We start from the raw sequence: 20040 nt of genomic DNA, 5'->3' as shown, positions 1-20040 counted from the left end.
TTTTTCCTGGGCCCCACCACCGTCACAAAGAGTTCTGAATGGGTGCCTGTGCAGTTATTAGAGGTCTCGATGCTCGTACTTTGGACCGGAGACGGGACTGTGTATATTTAAGGAACACGTACAATTTGCCGTGACAGTGGCCCCTTTCCACTCCTAATATGTTTCGCCGTATAACGATACTGTAGAGCAAGGGAACTAACATAATAGAACCGACCATTATGGAAAGCAAATTAGGCCGTTGTCTCACGCACACTCCTCAACGCATGCGTCAATAGCGGCGAACTGACTTCGCATTTCTTTTTTTCGCGGGGGATTCAAATGGAAGCTTTAGCTCGGGCCCAGCTTCGGTGCCACCTATTCAAATACATGTAACACGAGGAAATGCTTTTCTGAGATGACCCCTTGACCGATTTTAATAAAATGTGTTACATTTAAGAGAAAAGGTTAACTTCTAGTGGCAGTAGGCAGCGAAAATTTGATTTATGGCCGGAATTCTTCCGCCAAAATTCAATAAAATTGGTAAGTACGGAAAAATGTGGAAGCGCGAAGTTTTTAATTTCATAGCTCTGCACCAAGAACAGATATGACAGTTCTGCCAACTGCATTCGTTAGAGCGTCTGAAGCGGACAAAGTTGCTATATTAATTTACAGCGTTCGTGGATTCGCTCAAATTTTGCAACGCTCTTGCAAAAGTCATATTCGCAAATTAGGGATGTACTTCACAAGGGAGTATATAAAATCAATTTTGTCTGTTTTAGATGTATTATTAGGTGCAGTTTGCAGAATTGTGGTATCGTTCTCTTCTAATGAGTTACAGAGTTGTAAACGTGATAGTTTGATTCTTTTGAAAGATGGCGATTTTCAAGAATTGCTATTTAAAAAATTGGATGACATAAATCGAAATTCCACTTCCAAAAATCGCCAGAATTTTGTTTTTCTTTTATACGCAACAAACCTCACCAAATTTGGTGCCGCCGTTGCCGAAAAAAAACTATTTATCCTTTCTCGTGTATTTCGATGAGAGCCTTCGGGAGCTTTGTTGCCTTATCAATACAATCGGGAGGACTGGTCGTAATTCGGGAGTCTCCGGGACAAATAGGGAGAGTTTGCAGGTATGTTTAAATCCTTTCGTGATGAAGCCATCTTTCCGGTTGGCTGAGGTGACCGATAGCTTTCGCAGCACCACACGGAGTTGGTGACGTATTGAAAAGGGGGAGAGACTCTTCAATGAAAACTGCATGGAGTGGTTTGCCTGGCTGACCGCCTAAGGCGCTACAGGCAGGTAGTACACCTACGCAAGTAGTTGCGCATGTTTCGTTGTGTGGACATCGTTCCCAAGTAGTCATTTTTCATTGCGTAGCTCCTTGATGTGTGCTACGAATGCAACGTACATCGTTTTCTAGTCTTTCGCGGCGATGCTGAATAAGCGAGGATTTCATCGGGCTCACCTGGCACGGAGGAAACGACTTCCTGTTGTCTGTGCTCGTCGTACTGCAAAAAAGAAGAAAATATGCAGTGGCGATTTAGCGGTAGATGCGAAAGGAATGCGATGACATCACGCCGCACCCCTGTGAGGTCTTGGGTGCAAGATTTAAGCTGCCGTCACCACCTTTCGATGTGTTGCTCAGGAGCTAACTCGACACACGCCCGGCCTCTCTTCGAGGAGCAGACCACTGTCACTTGCAATAGATAGATAGATAGATAGATAGATAGATAGATAGATAGATAGATAGATAGATAGATAGATAGATAGATAGATAGATAGATAGATATAGATAGATAGATAGATAGATAGATAGATAGATAGATAGATAGATAGATAGATAGATAGATAGATAGAAAGATAGATAGATAGATAGATAGATAGATAGATAGATAGATAGATAGATAGATAGATAGATAGATAGATAGATAGATAGATAGATAGATAGATAGATAGATAGATAGATAGATAGATAGATAGATAGATAGATAGATAGATAGATAGATAGATAGATAGATAGATAGATCATCATCAGCAGCAGCAGCAGCAGCCTGGTTACGCCCACTGCTGGGCAAATGCCTCTCCCATACTTCTCCAACTACCCCGGTCATGTACTAATTGTGGCCATGTTGTCCCTGCAAACTTCTTAATCTCATCCGCCCACCTAACTTTCTGCCGCCCTCTGCTACGCTTCCCTTCCCTTGGAATCCATTCCGTAACTCTTAATGACCATCGGTTATCTTCCCTCCTCATTACGTGTCCTGCCCATGCCCATTTCTTTTTCTTGATTTCGACTAAGATATCATTAACTCGCGTTTGTTCCCTCACCCAATCAGCTCTTTTCTTATCCCTTAACGTTACACCTATCATTCTTCTTTCCATAGCTCGTTGCGTCGTCCTCAATTTAAGTAGAACCCTTTTCGTAAGCCTCCAGGTTTCTGCCCCATACGTGAGTACTGGTAAGACACAGCTTTTATAAACTTTTCTCTTAAGGGATAATGGTAACCTGCTGTTCATGATCTGAGAATGTCTGCCAAACGCGCCCCAGCCCATTCTAATTCTTCTGATTATTTCAGTCTCATGATCCGGATCCGCAGTCACTGCCTGTCCTAAGTAGATGTATTCCCTTACCACTTCTAGTGCCTCACTACCTATCGTAAACTGCTGTTCTCTTCCGAGACAGTTAAACATTACTTTAGTTTTCTGCAAATTAATTTTTAGACCCACCCTTCGGCTTTGCCTCTCCAGGTCAGTGAGCATGCATTGAAGCTGGTCACCTGAGTTACTAAGCAAGGCAATATCATCAGCGAATCGCAAGTTACTAAGATATTCTCCATTAACTATTATCCCCAATTCTTCCCAATCCAGGTCTCTGAATACCTCCTGTAAACACGCTGTGAATAGCATTGGAGAGATCGTGTCTGCCTGCCTGACGCCTTTCTTTATTGGGATTTTGTTGCTTTCTTTATGGAGGACTACGGTGGTTGTGGAGCCGCTATAGATATCTTTCAGTATTTTTACATACGGCTCGTCTACACCCTGATTCCGCGATGCCTCCATGACTGCTGAGGTTTCGACTGAATCAAACGCTTTCTCGTAATCAATGAAAACTATATATAAAGGTTGGTTATATTCCGCACATTTTTCTATCACCTGATTGATAGTATGAATATGGTCTATTGTTGAGTAGCCTTTACGGAATCCTGCCTGGTCCTTTGGTTATAGATAGATAGACACAGACAGACAGACAGACAGACAGACAGACAGACAGACAGACAGACAGACAGACAGACAGAGACAGACAGACAGACAGACAGACAGACAGACAGACAGACAGACAGACAGACAGACAGACAGACAGACAGACAGACAGACAGACAGACAGACAGACAGACAGACAGATAGATAGATAGATAGATAGATAGATAGATAGATAGATAGATAGATAGATAGATAGATAGATAGATAGATAGATAGATAGATAGATAGATAGATAGATAGATAGATAGATAGATAGATAGATAGCGCGGAGCTCAATGCTTTACTGACGGATGTTGCCGCCGCATACAGGCAACATATCAGAAATTAGAAAAAAAAATTGCTGAATGTTGGTATTCAGTACGAAGTCTCTGGGTAAATGTCTTCGGCCAACACTGACTGACAGGCAGCGAGCATCATTTGTCGGTTTAGAACAGGAACACACGACGAGGTAGAAGAAGTTGGACACGTGAATAGCTTTCTTTTAAAAGCACTGATTGGATTGGATAAACTTTATTAAAGGTCCTGCAGGAATCTACCTGTTTCTTGACCAATCCTCCCTAGTGGGTAGGAGCCTCGTGCCCGATAGAAGGCAACAACAACACGGTCAGAGGACCCGATTCTTCCTTGCTGCCCTTTGACTGCTTATGTTACTGCAGCTAGATTTCGCAGGAGTATCATTATACAGTCAGTATCAGGCTCCGCAATTACTAACTCTGTGGATTACGGACATCTCCTGCACCCTTGGAACAGAGATTTTTGTCGAACAAGGAAAATTGAAGTGTCCATCACGAAGCTGTGCTGCCGTATACCTGCATTGAACTTCTACCTCCACAGGTCTGGTCTGGTCCCCTCACCATTATGCTCATTCTGTGGCGAAGCGGAGACAATCGACCATTTCTTGTTGTCTTGCAGACGTTTTTCCGTTATAAGAAAACGACTACTTGAAATCCCGCTTCGCTCTATTGGTCTAACTTTATCAGTGCCTGTGATCCTATCTTTTGGAGCCTCCATTGTTGGGTTCAGCCACAGAAATGTTTGCTTGGCGATCCAAAATTACCTAATTGAAACCAATCGATTTCCATGTTAGATTGATCGTTCTCCCTCCCAACCATAGCTTTCTTTTATTTCTTATCTATTATTATTATTATTATTATTATTATTATTATTATTATTATTATTATTATTATTATTATTATTATTATTATTATTATTATTATTATCTTATACCCGATTTTCATCTGATTATTTCCTTTTTCTCCCAACACAAAACGTTTATTTTTAAACTCACACGCCCAAATTGTTAGCTTCCTTGTTATGATTATTATTTTTAGGCACCTAATTAAACCGCCCGATTATTGGCCAATCCCCCACTGTGGGTGTGTGCCACGGCCACTCAGGACAACAACAACAACAACATAGATCGATGCAAGATCTCCGGCTGCATTGGTGTCACACATGTGATGTAAAGCAAACGAAACGTACACCAATGGTTCACATGTGATGACAGATGTCTGTGCAAACTCTAAAACAAAGCCATTGGTGGCTTGGGTGAAGCCCAGGTCCAGTTTCGTGTCTGGGGTTACCTCTCTATTGCTGAAAGAGTTCCCACAAAGTATTTTTCTTCTTTTTGTTGATTACGCTTATTGTCGGTGTAGTTTTGCACATTTAGATTGAGAATAAACTTTTTTTCGGGTATTTTATGGGCCGACGTTGAAGGGTTAAAGCAAGAAGGTTATGCTTTCATTACTGGACGGCTTCAATTTCGCAACTAGTTCAACTAGTAATTAAGGAATTAAGTGGGACTGCGTTAGCGCAATAACCGTACTGAATGCTGGCTGAAACGCCATGCCTGCAGCTCCCCCTAGACAGTCGCGCCAGAGTTTCCTCTGGTGAGTTTTGCAGGACCTGGTGACGTGGGTGTGCGTGTGTGTGCGTGGGGGGGGGGGGGGGGGGTGCGCGCGCGCGCGTGTGTGTGTGTGTGTGTGTGCGCGCGTCTCTCACCTGTGCAAGCGTGCCAGGTGCCTCTCGATGCCGCTGGGAGGGAAGGACAACCTGTGCACGGACCCCGGTTGGCTGCTGGGACCCGGCGCCTGGCTCGTGGGCTGCTCCAGCTGAGGGCGCTCCGGGAACGGGCGGTGGCCCCGGGGCTGGAAGTCGCCCCCGAGCTGAGGGCCCTGCCCGTGCTGCTGCTGCTGGTGGCGGTGATTGTACGAGACACCGTGGCTGGGACGGAAGCTGAGGGTAGACTCTCGGGAACTGCGCTCCTGCGGAATTGCCGAGGAAGAGAGGGATGTGAATGGGAATTCAATTGATTGACTGATGCATAGGTTCAATTATGAATCGATCGACTGGGTGATCGATGGATCGTCGACTGATTGCAAGTTACTCACTGACTAGTTTGGTTCGTTCGTTTATCGACCAATTGATTGATTCACAAAATCATTCGTTCATCGACCGACTGACTGAATGAGTGGAGAATCGCATCTGAATGTCTGAGTTTGGTGCAAAGTGAGGCACTCATATACTGTATGGTTGAATGAGTTATAATCAATTAATTAATAAATTAAATGGCTGGTTTATTGGTTATCTATTAATTTATCCATTTGTTTGTTAATTAACTGGCTGGCTGGCCTGATTCATTGGTTATTACGTCCATACATTCATCGGCTGGCTAATTCACTGGCCGACCGACCGACCAACCGACAGTATGCAATTTCCTATTTGTAAGTTTGAGTTCGTATCTGAAAGTGTCGATGCTCTGCAAACGTTCACCCACCGTTGTTGCTTAGTGGCTGTGGTGTTGGGCTGCTAAGCACGAGGTTGCGGAATCGAATCCCGGCCACGGCGGCCGCATTTCGATGGAGGCGATGGAGGCGAAATGCGAAAACACCCATTTATTTAGATTTAGATGCGCGTTAAAGAACCCCAGGTGGCCGAAATTTTTTGTGCTTATCAGTGAGATCATAAAGCTCCGAGCAAGGCTGGGCACGAGGAAGCTAGGACCTCTGTCAAGCTTTCTTCGCTTTCATCGCGAACCACGTCTTCATTTATTACGAGGTCAGTAAAGTTCAAAATTTTCACGTAAAATTTAACAACCCCGGTGGCAACACAAATGCTTACGAGATCGAAACACAGTTTAAACTCCGGGTTAACTTCGGCGGGTTAGAAACGGTTGGGGGTTAGATGGATTAAAAACGGTCACCGAAAAAAAAGGCAACGCACGTGTGTAAATGTGATATTACATTTCTTCTCGAGCGATGTCTGTAGCCTTGTCTAACGACTGTGAACAACCCGCACGTCTACGGAACGCAGTTAGAACAATGGAAATTGACTGATCGTCATCTAACTGTAAACAGCGCGTAATACCTTCTCTAACGAAATGACTTTTATGAGAGAGCAAAGCAGTCTAGCTGAAGTTTTCACGTAGTCTAGAAGCTGTCTAACTACACTTTGTAAGGAACGCAAGTGCCTATAGTCGGGCAACAGACGATATATAGCCTGACCAACAGATCTCAACCACCGCGCACATAGCCTCCGAAATATCGCCCCGCGCGCCGCCAGAGGTCATGTGTGGGGTGCTTCAGAGCGTTTTGTCAGGCTATTATATCGTCTGTTGCCCCAGCCACCGGATCTCGTAGGCCATGCAGCGCGACTTGTAGTTCATGTGTGTATGGGGGAGGCACATAAACTAATAAAGAGCATTAAGTCATGCAGCCAGCCTTCGCAAGCGAAGTTATTCCCTTCGCCTTTTCTTTCGCAGTATCGGCCCAACACGCGACCTCTGAGGCTCAGCGTATAGGCCGAGAACATTTGGTTCCCGGTAGTTTTTAATCGACGCGCACGCGTGTTCGGGCGCCCTGTCATACCTCTTTCTGCAGGATGGGAGCGTTAAAACCTACCGCGCCCACTGACGTGACGATCACGTGATGGGCCGAAACGTTTGGCTTCAATCGAGTTTTGTAGTGCTCTCTCTGCAGTGCGTTAGCCCCTCCGCGCTAGCGTGCGGCCACCGGCAGCCTCTTGCTTCTGCGCTTTCCTGCCGAGAGAGGCCGGGGGCACAGTAGGCTGCCACGTCGCGTCGATATAAATGACAGGGCCCCTCGGAAACTTATTTCAACGTCGTTTGTATGCACACCCAGCGTGCCGAGAAACAAAGTGCCCGCGCGGATGGCCACGGACGGACAGATAGACCTAGGCACCCAAACACACTTCCATGGGCCTGCACATCTCACGAGTCCCGGAGGAAGCCGCTCTTTCTCGCGCTATACAGAAGACCTGCAGTGAAAGTCTCGGCGATATCTATAGACAGCGACGTGACCAGAAACGTAATGTCCACTTGGCGTGCTCGAGGCCTCTTCCCTTGATGTATATCAATTTTATAACCCTATATCCTTTCTTTGTTTCTTTTTCCTATTTGCCGAGTCGATCGGTCCCGTTTCCTTATATATCGCACACTCGCGATCGAACCTTCACTCTGTATAAATGTGCACGTGGGTAAGAAATATTGAGCGCTCTAGCGGGCACGAAGCAGCCGCGAATGAATGAATGTTCGAGGTTTCGTTCTTCCGTTTTCACTGCTCGTAGCTAATTCCGAATCCAAGCGGTATATAGCACGTAGGCTGCACTTTCTGACGTCAGTGGCTCTTCTATCGCAGAGTCTGACGTCCAACTACTTCGATTAGCGCGAGCTAAAGAAGGAAACTAAACTCGTCTGCTCTTAGAACAATCATTTAAGGTCAATAAATTATCTGAGTACATTCAATAGGGTCTGTGGGATACTGCAATCGTGTTCGAATGGTTCAGAAATGTACTTGAACAAAGTTGGGAGGAGAGCGTGGATTGTCTAATGAAGGGCTGACGGGCCATTTGCTAAAAGCAAGGGGGCGCAGAGCAACCGATCCGCTTATTCATTTATTGACTGGCTCACCGGCAGAACGATCAACTGACAGATTTCATTTGGCTTGGCTTAAAGCCCAAGAGTAGCACGAAGGCTATTAGGAGTCACCGTATTGGGGAGCTCTGGTTTAATGTTGGCCGCCTGTAGTTCTTTAACGTAAATTTCAATCGCTAACTACACAGGCCTTTCTACATTCTGCGCCTATGCCAAGGAGTCCACCGTGGACGGGAGTAGAACAAGCGCAATGATATTCAGCACTATGGTGAAAAGAAAGAAAAATTCACCGACAAATACGATACTTCCTAATGCGAAATTTGAACGCAGCGCTATACGTATTTTCATTTCGCGATATATTAGCTGGCGCGGACAATCTGTCTCGTGCGGCACGTTGCAAACGGAGCGAAGTGTGGCGCAACTGCCTCACTGATCGGGAGATCGCGAGAGGCAGCGCGGGGGTGACGCTTTCGCGCGATTCACAGCAGCCGCCGCAGACAGACCTCCGCTCATGCAGCGCTTTGTTTCCGTACAGACGACGCGCGCTACCCTGGCGCCATCTTGCAGATATCGTCGCCGCAGAGCCCGTCTTGCGCGACACTACGCTTTTCTTCTCACGCTTTCGCCGTGCCCTCCTTCACCGCTTTCCTCCTCGCGCTCTCTTCGCTATCACCGTCTTTCATTACCGGCTGCGCTCCGGGTTCACTCTTTCATTCTTCGCTATGCTCGTTCTCTTGGTTACGCCGATAACGCCGCGCCGACGCTCGCCGCAGGAACGGGCGCCTAAGAGGAAAAAAAACTTGAGAGGGATAAAGACGTCATGAGGTAGTTCGCTTTTGCGTTTCAACCTCCTCTGGCGCCCTTCTCTCTCTGCTTTCTTTTGAGGAATCATGGGAATCGTGCGCATCGTGCAGTGAACCATGGGAACAACATCCTGTACATAGCTTAGTTCGCGGTATGTTTTAGTGTCGCTTGCCGGGGAACTTGCCGCCGCTTTCTGCTCGCCACCATTACAATGCTTTTAAATTTCAGCCTCTATACCCGTAAACACTACTGGCGTTGTAATGGGAACACTAGCTTCATCGATGTTTCCGCACCGTTAGCCTTGCGTTGCAACTTCCGAGTGGTGCAGAAGACGAGCGAGTGACGAACCCACGCGCCACCTTGAGCGGGGAAGCTAGAAACCACCGCCTGCCATCACGTGATTGGGCGCTTTATCCTTGATTCCTCTTTTGTTTATTTCTTCGTGACAAGAACTGACACGCAACTCTCCCTACTGGCTTCCTTTTTTCCCCTCCGTGCTCAGCACCGCGTGGAACAGCCTATCCACCGCGGCTGGTAGCGCGTCCCCAAAAAACACACGTTCCTCGAGTTGCCTGCTGATGTGGACAATTGAATGCACAGTTCGTGCCGCAAGGAAATGTGCGCCACGCGCGTCTAACAGCGTGAGCGAGGCGCAATCAATGTGCCCGCGACAATACGCTTAGGGAGCCGCGTTAGGGCCCGTCACGCAGAACATGTAGAAAGTCTGACGAACGCCCTCTCGCGCAGCTTGCTGCAGCTCGCGCGGCAACCAGCGCCGAGCTAATCTCGTGCCAGCCGTAATGAACACTGCATCTCACCCGGGACAAAAGTACACGTCATTAGGGATCGGGGGGGGGGGGGGGTAGAAGAGAGAAACATCCGGTTGTTCGCACCCCCAGGCCCACACTGATTCTCTTGCCAAGAGGAAAGTAGCGAACGCGCGGGGACACGCCGCGAGGGAAAGAATTAAGAAAAATGATGCCGAGAAGGGAGATAAACTAACTGCTCCGTAAAGGGAAGAAAAGGGAGGAGAGCGAGAACGAATTTGGAGAACAGCGGAAACGCATAAAAAGGGCTAACACAGCAGGGAGGAAACAGGAGGCAGAAAGATAGCGGTGCTTTTTGAAAGGATCGATGAGAATGGCGTGGGTCGCTAAAGTCTCCTTGTTTGCGCTGTCCCTGTTCTCGATTCCTCTTTTTCCCGACGTCGACGGACCCTCTCAACTGAGGTTCACTCCAGACGAGACTGTTTTTTCCACTGTCCTTCTTTCTCTCTGCTGTCCATCACTCCTCAAACACGTCCTTCCTTCTTTCCAGCCGGTGTTCACTCTTTCCCAAAGCATTTCCTCCTATTGCACCTCTTCTTTTCCCTACTGTTATGTACCTTTTCCACCTTTCCCGTCATATTCTACGGAACCTTCGCTTCCCTCTGTTCTATAGTTTCCATATTTCCTCATTTCCACGTCCCATTTCTACTTTTTCCTGCCTGTCTGTCCCTTCCCTCATTTCCTGCCGGTGATCTCTCCCTAATCGTCATCTCTCTTCCATTCCCTTCCTCCTCTTTTCGCACACACTTTCCTTAGCTTCCAGCACCCACTTCCAAAACTACATTCTCCATTCGTTCCCTTTTTCCCGTCGCTTCCGCCTACCGCTTCCCTATCTTTATCATTTTTCTATAGGAACCCTGCGCGCCGGATCCGGGACGCACAACTATGGCGCTCATCCCCCCCCAAAAAACCGTCTCGTTCCCCTAACAACTCGTTTCTCCTTCCTCTCATCTCATCGTTCCGCGCTCTCCCTTTCTCTCCAACGACCCCGCGTGCTCGAGGCCATATATAGAGAGAGGGCGGGGACGTCGAGAAAAACGCACCCAATTGCGGCGTCCTGAAATTAATCACCGCCACCCGCCCGTGGCTCGCGCGCTTCTTTGAGCGATGACCATGTCGCCGGCGACCCGTTCGCGGGACGACGGGGTGCCTTCTCTTCCCCACCTACCCCCTTTTCTTTTGTCTCTCGCATGTCTCTCGGAATGGCTTTTTGAAACTGTGTGCTACACTCCTTTTTATTGTCCTTCGCGCTAATATGCCCTCACCTCCTCCCCCGTCTTTCTCTCTCAACTTCTGCTACATCCTCCTATCCTCCTACATCCTCTGTGTCCTCGCTTTCCTCAACATATCCATTGTTTTCTCTCCAGTCCAAGAGCTCCGTGCGCTCCCGTTTCATCCCGCGACTCGCTGCAGTAGGCGCGGTGAAATAGGGAAGAGATGCTAGATTCCTCGCATTTGTTCCGTTCTTTTTGCAACTTGTCCCTGGTTGTCCCTATCTTTTTCTCGTCACTTACATTTCCAGCGCCTCGCCAGAGACGCCTTCGGTTCTGATTCGTCCCCGTTGTTTTCCCGTCTAAGGAGCTGCGCGCTCTCCTTTCGTTGTTTCTCGTGTAAGGAAAAAAAAAAGAAAGAGTCTCATCGTGGCGCTAGAGTACTAGGGAAAGAGGTGGAGGAACGAGTTGGGTCGGCCAGCGGCCTTCCTCGTCTTGCGGGAATTGTCCGCGTCGCTTCTCCGCCTGAACGCCTCACACGCCCCGTCTCTTTAGTGGTCGTTGCCTTGCCACTGATCCGTCCATCGCACGTCGGCGTGTCACCCCCCCCCCCCCGGAAAGCCCACAAGCAGGATCTCGAGAGTGCACGACTACTTGCACTTACTCCTTCTCTTTCCTTTCTTTCCTTCCTTTTCTTTCTTTTCTTTCTTTGTCTCTTAAGGAAGAGCTGCACCGACGTCACGCACGCCATGGACGTTCTTATATTTAGTTCCCCGCTAGGAGTACGAAAGGCATTTGAAGGCACGGCTTTAGACATAGAGGTCACAGGGAGGAAACGGGATATGGCGGAAACGTCGATGGCAATACAGGGTAATAAATCCTGACGCTCCTAGGGTCGGAGGTCCCGGTTATGTGAGGCTTGAAAAAAACCTCTCGCTGCATTTGAGCGCGAATTGCTATATATCTGAAAGCCCAAGTCACTTACGGCTACTCCAAATTTTGGATATTTCTACAGTCTGCTGCAATATTTCGTTTGAACGCTGGTAATAACAGGGCAGTGACAGAATTAGATTTTTATTTTGTATTTGAAAGAAGAATGATGAGAAAAGGTCAGAATTTCCAGAATAAAGACACCGACTAGTCCACGCAATTGAAGAAAATAAAGCATGCGGAATAGTGACAATAGAATGGTGGTTCAAAAAATTAAGTAAGAACAAAAGTTGCAAATAAGTATTGAGGAACGCCTGCTTCTACATCATAATTTCAGGATTCACGTCAACTTCAACATTTCTGCTTACACCCACGAACAGTTTGAGCTGGGAACACCGACTTTATTCTCAAGCAACCATTTCTCGAGACGTCCATTCGCACCTGACTTGCGAATATCTATAAAGTAGCTTTCTCGCGTATACATTTGCCCGGTACGTTTTTCTGTTCAGCCTAGGTTCCGAGCTGCAGTACAGCCTCTCCAGTGCGAATTTTGGGCATTCTGCATCTCGCGGGTATGCATTGTTTACTCACATGCGAATTTCTCGGGTGCTTTCTTCCTTCGCAATGCCAGTAGGCTCGTACTCTTCCCTTCCCTTCAGAACAACAGGAATTCTTCGGGAAAGAGAAACGAGAAATGAAATATCACTGCGCCCTAAGATGCGGGGCTCAGCTTGCACCGGCTGTTTTCTCCGCAAAGCGTCGCCTCGGTGTTAATGCAGCTGGTGGTTATCCACGAAATAAAAAATAATAAAGCGACGTCCTTCTACCGAGACTGCGGCCTGTTTTCAGCATTTGGGCTCGAGAATCACCCTTACAGTCCAAAGCGGGTGCAGATACAGTGAAGAGCCAAGGAAGGACGATCCCGTTTCTTTTTTTCAAAGCGCAGCTCCTAGGCACCCGTTCCTGTGTCGAGAGTCGGCGTCCCTCGGCGTAACCGAACGAACAAGCACTGCGAATGATGAAAGAGCAAACTCGGCAGTGCAGCGGAGTATAAAGGACGGCGATAGCGAAGAGAGCGCGAGGAGGAAAGCGGAGGAGGAGGGCGAGGTGGAAGCACGAGGAGGAAAGCGGGGGAGGGAGAGCATGACGAAAGGAAGAGCGCTGGCGTGGGCATCCACTGTGCATGCGCTACTTCGCTGGCGCCGCCGCCGCTAGAGAATGCGCTCCGAGCGAGCCCACGCGTTTTCCTGTTCACGCTTTCTCTCCGAACAGTGAGCGATGCAACCGGTGGAAATGCTTCGTCGTCTGCTGCTGCTGCTGAAAGAGCTGCCCGAGTAGGGATTAAGCACCGTCACCGAGAGCACCCTGTCGTTCAGAATCAAGTTATTTGCCGCCATATACCGTGAATTCGCAACACTTAAGCAGCTGCGCTCAAAATTCGCATTAGGGAGTATCGTGATCGTGAGCGTTTTTTTTTTCACCCACGATCACGTCGCGTCATTCGCGTCATTTTGCTGGTTTACATAACAATCAAACTTTATCGTCAGAAGTCAAACAACCAAAATCCATCTTCAGTTTATATAAAGGCCACTCACAAGGAATTGCACCTTTGGTATCACCGCAATAGTCTATTTACCGATCAATATATTATTCAGTACGTCACGACGCATCACAACGTTTTCTTCTATGCCCTGTGTCTTCTCTTCAGTGCCTTTCGCCAGGCGTCAGCCTATATCGAACATTTTTTTTATTTAAGTTATTCAGTACTAATGGCCACAATGGGTCCAAGCAGGACTCACTGCCGTTCTTGCATTGCAATTCTTGGTCATTTCATTTAATTTCGCACGTGGCACCACCATGGTGCCACCTACCTACCTGTCTACTTCTCTAGCTATCTGTCTCTGTATTTGTCTATACATCTGTGCACTTACACGCCTAGCTGTTTCCCTACCTGTCTACTTCTCTGCATCTCTATTCGCATATCTGTTCATCCATCTGTCTAACCGTCTACCCATCTATTTGTGTACCTATCTCACTTAATCTATATAGGAAGAGACGTTAACGACTACGTTAATCTATCTAGGAAGAGAAGCTAAAGCAGGGAGACCAACTAGACTTTGTCCAGTTTACTACCTTACACGCAGGGAGGGGGAGAGAAAAACAGAGAGAAGACAGCAGTTGAATCACTTGCGCTATACGAATCAGCGTGTCTACAGTCTGAGCCTTCAGACCCGTTGCCTTCTGGTACTTCTTCGTTACCCGAACGCAACAGACTTGAGAGCAGACGTGTTATCTATCTACATACCTGTCCATCTACTTTTCCGCTTCTCTGTGTATTTATCCATCTATCTATACTTGCCCGTTCATATATCTATAAATGTTAGGATTTATGCCTGTGACGGTCCGTTGACTTCTGGTACTTCTTCATTACCCGAAGGCAACAGACTTGAGAGCAGACGTGTGATCTATCTGCATACCTGCCCACATACCTCTCTACTTCTCTGCGTATTTATCCATCTACCTACTTGCCCTGTTTGTGTATCTATTTATGTCATGATTTATGCCTGTCACGGTCGTCTACGAAAGGCGCACTCGGAATTCGATTTCGCCGCGCGCGAGCCGCCCAGGTATGCAAGAACAGGATCGATGATTCGCCCCGTTCTAGTCCGGCGGGCCACTGTGAGCTGGGCTCACGTAGTCGCTCTCACTTCCTGGCACAGCGAAGGGTCAAAATTACCTGGGAACCAGGACCTCGCGCGCGGCACACGAAAGTGCCTTCCAGGTGGTCGCATGCTTCAGCAACGGCAAGAAAGAAAGAAAGAAGAAAGAGAAAGAAAGAAAGAAAGAAAGAAAGAAAGAAAGAAAGAAAGAAAGAAAGAAAGAAAGAAAGAAAGAAAGAAAGAAAGAAAGAAAGAAAGAAAGAAAGTAAGAAAGCAGAAGTACCGTGTGCCATTTGCTAAAACGAGCAAATGAGAATCACTTTATTGTGATTGGGAGTGCGGGAAAGGCTGAGAGGGCTGCTCGCGCCTCTGTTCGACGGTTCTCTAATTAAACCCGCCGGGTGATCTGGAAAGGTAATCAGCGCGGCACGCTTTGAACGGAGGCTTTGAGAACGTCGATCGGGAATCGTAAAAGCGGGACAACGCGGCCAACGTGTTTCACTGCATACGAATGGAAGTATTTTTTTTTTCGGCAGGTGTCAGCGCAGTTGGAATAAGGGTCTATCCGTCGTTGTGTCGAAATCGCTTTACTCGAAATATCCCTTTATTCGAAGCTTCTTGTGATCCCTGCCGCCGTGCATGCATTTCAGACCAGGTTATTCGAAGTGCAGCAGTAAACGACTACTCTTAGCACGAAACCGGAAATCCACAAGGGACCGCTTCGTGCCGAGCGCACGATGATACTTTGCGTTTCTTAGTATGCCAATGTGGCCGATGCACAGAGGGCTGCGAACGTTACTCTGTCACGTGGCGGCAGTTTATTGCGGCTAACAGTGTCACGTGACGCCAATCGACAGAGGCGGTAGCTGCTCGCGGGACTCAACAGAATTCCTCCGCTGCCAAGTGTAGCTTCATTTTAGTTATGCCTTTTACGAGCCTCCGCGTGTTCTTCGAGCGTACATCTCAAGTTACTACGACTTCCTTACAGTCACTCCACTTTTAACGAAATGCTGCTTATATCGAAGTCAATCACCTGTCTTGACAGCTTTGTTATCGCGAAGGTTTGCTGTGTATATTACAACCACTTCGGGGCACCGCGCCTGCAATTCTGTACGCCAGTGAGACACTTGAGGGGCGCCGCTAATGTGTAGTAATTATGCTTATGTAAGAGCAACAAAGCAGCTCTTACCGCGAAAGCAGGCTCTACAAGTGACAAAGGACGCAAAACTGAAAAAGGCAGGCGGCGACGCCACCCTAACGTTTGCGCTCCGTCTTGCCATGAGATCATAAATTTTCCCAGTCTACCCGGGTCTAATTAATTCGTTATTGTTTTAAAAAAGGGGTGGGGGTGGGGGGGGGGAGTACTGCATCACGAAACGAGTGAGGAACAAAAGAAAACTCGCCCGGGCACATTTACTTTATTTTTTTATTTTTTTGCGGCGGCGAAACTACCCAAATAGAAGGAAATACTTTGAAATTCATGACGTCACACTGACACAACGGCGATGTGGCAGCGGCGCGAAATTCGAGGAATCAAAGTTAGGCCCCAATTTTTCTCGTGCAGTGCTATTCTTAAGATTTCTAAGCAGGATTTAACTTCACCTCTGGTCGACTTCAATAATTTTGACGTTGCATTGTTTGTGCTAAATTCAATAATTAAACACTGAATCATCGAACCTTTCCTTGGGTATCCAGCGGGACATTACAATTTGTCGTGCAAGTAGTGCCTTCGTCTTCCTGTTTTCCGCCTGAAGAGGCTAAAACGGGGCCATATAACGTAAAACTATTCTAATATGTTTTTATTCCAATCTCGTGACATCGAATTTGCGTAACTACCGACGCAAGCATCGGGCGGTGACCCGCAGGGTTGTCTGAACAGACCAATCAGATGCTCTCCTGGTTTATAGGAGGTCACTTATGTTTGCCTCAAAACGAATAACATTGCCTACACTGAGCGGCTTGCCTTATCTAATTGGCTGACAAGAGGCGAGGAGCACGCTCAAGTGGAGCGGGGTTCGATAGAGCCGAGCCAGTGCACTGAAGATCGATAACCGGATGAAGAGGGTGGTGCCAGCGTCTGCAATTGGTCTGCTTTCCCTTACTCAGCTTGCGGTGGCTGGTCGAAAATCACGGCGGCATGCAACGGAAGCTTAAGAATGACGCTAAAACGGATCCTCGGCAAGGAAGAGTTGGCAGAATAAGGCCGTAAACGTGCCGAAAGTGCTCGAGAACATTACACGGCCACGCAAAAAGTTTCATTACACGCAAATAAACCCATGCTCTCCGGCAGGTGCGAGTAGCCAGCGCCTGAGCGATCGGCGGCAGCCATCTTTTATTCCTTTCGGAACGGGGCAGCCTGCGGCTATTCAGAAGAATAGCCGGTTTTGTTCGGCACATTAATGCATCTTAATGCGTACACGTCACTTTGATGCGGTGAGCTTTTGCGGTTTCGTGACGTCGCGTGGGAGGCAGGTGAAGTGGGCGCAGCCCAAAAACTTTTACCAATTGCCGGGGGCTAGTGGCGAAAAGGCGTCGAATCAGAAATAACTATTTTTCTGTTTTTTTCGGTCAAATCATGCATAATCAGTCTTTACACATCAAATAAAATAGGGAGCTATCGCGGTTTTCGTGACGTCGCGTGACAGACAGGTGAAGTGGGGGTGGCCCAAGAAAGTTTTTGACCAATCGCGGAGGGCTGATTACAGCACTGGAATAGAAAAGTTTGGAATAGTTTTACGTTATAGCGCCCATGGGCTACATACTCCATGCAATTTTGTTATCTTATTCTTGAAAATCTGTTCGAACAAAAGGACAAGAAAGCAAACTGTGGTATCAACCAGCTGCGTCATGTACGCACACTCAATGCGCATGCGCCAAGTTTTCCCTAATGGTAAATTTCCCCCTTACGCTCTCCTTTCCACTTCAGACATATACACGTACAATAAACCTCTTTCTGTTCTCGCTTTACGTTTGGATTGTCCACATTTCCTTCGTGCATAGCGGCGGCTAGACCGCCGCCGCTATGTTACATATTTCTTACATATACGTTACGTATTTCGAGGTGTAGGCAAATCCGAATGAAGTTCGAGGACTTGCTGCAGACAAAAAAAAAGGTCATCTGTGATAGCAGAGTACGGCAAAGCGACTAGGTGCCAAAGTCTCGTTACATGCATTTGATTTTAAAAAAAAAGACACAGAAAGCGAAAACTTGCTGGATTCGCTTTCCTTGAGCAACAAGACAACATATATTTCTTCAAATTTGTGCTTTATTGCTTTTAGCGTTTCTTATGTGGATTGGTCGAGGAATTTTGCCTAGCTTCTTGGTCATTTCCTGCTGCATTTTTGTAGTCGTGACTACAGAATGAAAAAAAAAAGCGAAGCCGCGCCAATGGTCACGCACAAGGTTACGTTAGGATTCGAAGAATTTCTTATCACAGGCAGGCTGGTAGTCATCAAACCACTACGAAATAAAAAGTCCTTACAGCATCCATGCATTCAGCACCCCATTTACCAACACCAGCTCAATTTTACGATCCATAGGTCCACCCATCCAACTATTCCACCTACATAAAGCTCATTCGTCTTTCCTTCTCAACGGAAGCTTGCGATTTCACTCCCATACCGTGAGGCGTTTTTGCAATCTAGCTTTGTACTCCAACAGGCTGCAATCTAAACGGTGTTGCAACTGGCGCTACGCTGCGTTTCACAATTTCTCGAAAACCGCAACTTCACGCCGTCTCGTTTTTATTTTTATCTTCTTTCTTTTGTTTTTTTGTCGCCCTTGCTTTTATACTCCGTCTCAGCAATTGCGCGCAGTGTAGTGAAAGTTGCGAGGTCGCATCATTCAAGCAGAAAAGAGAACCACAAGAACAGCTCCACTGTCCGCCTCACCCTCATTGCGTACTCTCTTTAAACGGAAGCTTCGTTACGGAGTAGATCAATAGCTCACTATGGGGGCGGCTCCCTTCTTGCTTCTCTGGAACAAGTCAGCTGTACTAATTGGCTGAAACAAGCCACCTATATAGCCTTCGTTTGACTGCACGGGAACCGTCCGAGATGCAGTGAAATCCCGGATTGAACATTGCGAAGGCTACTCTAGCCTTCGCAGTTCAACGTACGAAGGCAGTTCACGTCTAAAAAAAGCCCCAATCAACCCCTATCATTTCGCCACGCACGCACCGCTTACGTCTGGCCGACGTACTCTGCCTACGTGCAAAGCCTAGCTCTTTGGAAATCTTGTCTGGCAATTCCGGGGGATCAGGACAGTTAGGCAATGCTCGCCTGGAAAGAAATCCGCTCAACGATTATGTTTCACTACGTCCGTGCCATCTAGGATTTGCGGGAATCACCGCTCGTTATCTTCTTCCATACGAAAGAAATCGGGATCGCAGGTGGCCGTCTTGTCGCCTCTAAAGTGCGTGTGTATGTGTGCGTGCGTGCGTGATTTTTTGACGAAGAGCTCACTTTCGCGAAGCGAGGAAATTGCGAAATCGCCCAGGGTCGAATACACAACCTGAAAGCCCATCCACGTGTTGCCGGAGTCTCGCCGGTCGGTCCGCTCCTTGCGGGAGTCCGCTCTTGTGCAAGATCACGTGGTTGCGCAAGGCACTGCTTCGTTACACAACTGCCACACTTCTTTTGAAGAATTACACGCCTCTCCTGCGACTGAGCCGCGCATACTTTGCTACGCTTAGTTACGAAAACTTAATTTAACTTCGAAGAGGGGGGGGGGAGGGGGGCGCCTCGCTATGCTCGACATATACCGGGCCTGCCGATTGCGTACGCGAAAATGCGCGGCAAGCTTGTAAATTTCACCCCCTGTTTTTTATCGTAATCTATTCTATTTATATTCTAATCTTCTTTCCACTCAGTCTACTCGAGTAATTTACATATCAGGGTTTTTTTCCCCCGTGAGGAGACGGTGTTTATCTTGTTTATCCTTACCCTTAAGACTGCAGAAACACCTTCTTCAGCGTGCATTGCTATTTGCTAAACTGCGCAATCAGACATAATCATAAAGGTTATCAGCCCGAACAACAGCTTCGTCCGTTCTGCAAATCATTCTCGTTGCATCTTTTTGGCCGTACGTAGGTACTCTAATTGCTTGTTATCTGTAGTTTATCGCTAGCGAAGGAGACCTACCGGTAATTCTTCAGATTTCTGCGAAGTATTTCAGTCATCAGCACTTCACCACCACGTTCGTGTTGACTTCGCTTCACGGGAACCAAATCAATCATGTAAATCGCAGCTGGAGGCTCTGGTTTTAAAGCGTGATTGCTGCAATAAAGCTTAAATCTATCTATCTATCTATCTATCTATCTATCTATCTATCTATCTATCTATCTATCTATCTATCTATCTATCTATCTATCTATCTATCTATCTATCTATCTATCTATCTATCTATCTATCTATGAAAGTAGAAACTGTCATATATCCGTATGTAGCACGAATCTACAAAAGAAAATCATAC

General features: G+C 47.2%; 1 protein-coding gene across 1 annotated transcript in view; it reads right to left on the bottom strand.

Moving 5' to 3' along the window:
• The window catches only part of LOC142557345 (uncharacterized), a 41728-nt gene that overhangs the window by 9284 nt on the left and 12404 nt on the right, over positions 1-20040 (bottom strand). The window contains exons 2-3 of the mRNA XM_075669107.1: positions 5246-5508; positions 1449-1491 (exon numbers count right to left, since the gene is read on the bottom strand). Of these exons, the coding sequence (XP_075525222.1) occupies positions 1449-1491; positions 5246-5508 (306 nt within the window). The remainder of the gene's footprint in view (positions 1-1448; positions 1492-5245; positions 5509-20040) is intronic.

The sequence above is a fragment of the Dermacentor variabilis genome, chromosome 9 (assembly GCF_050947875.1).
Source record: "Dermacentor variabilis isolate Ectoservices chromosome 9, ASM5094787v1, whole genome shotgun sequence".
In the NCBI taxonomy this organism is placed as follows: Eukaryota; Metazoa; Arthropoda; class Arachnida; order Ixodida; family Ixodidae; genus Dermacentor; species Dermacentor variabilis.
The sequence above is the reverse complement of the archived record's forward strand: the minus strand, read 5'-3'. Positions and strand labels throughout refer to the sequence as shown.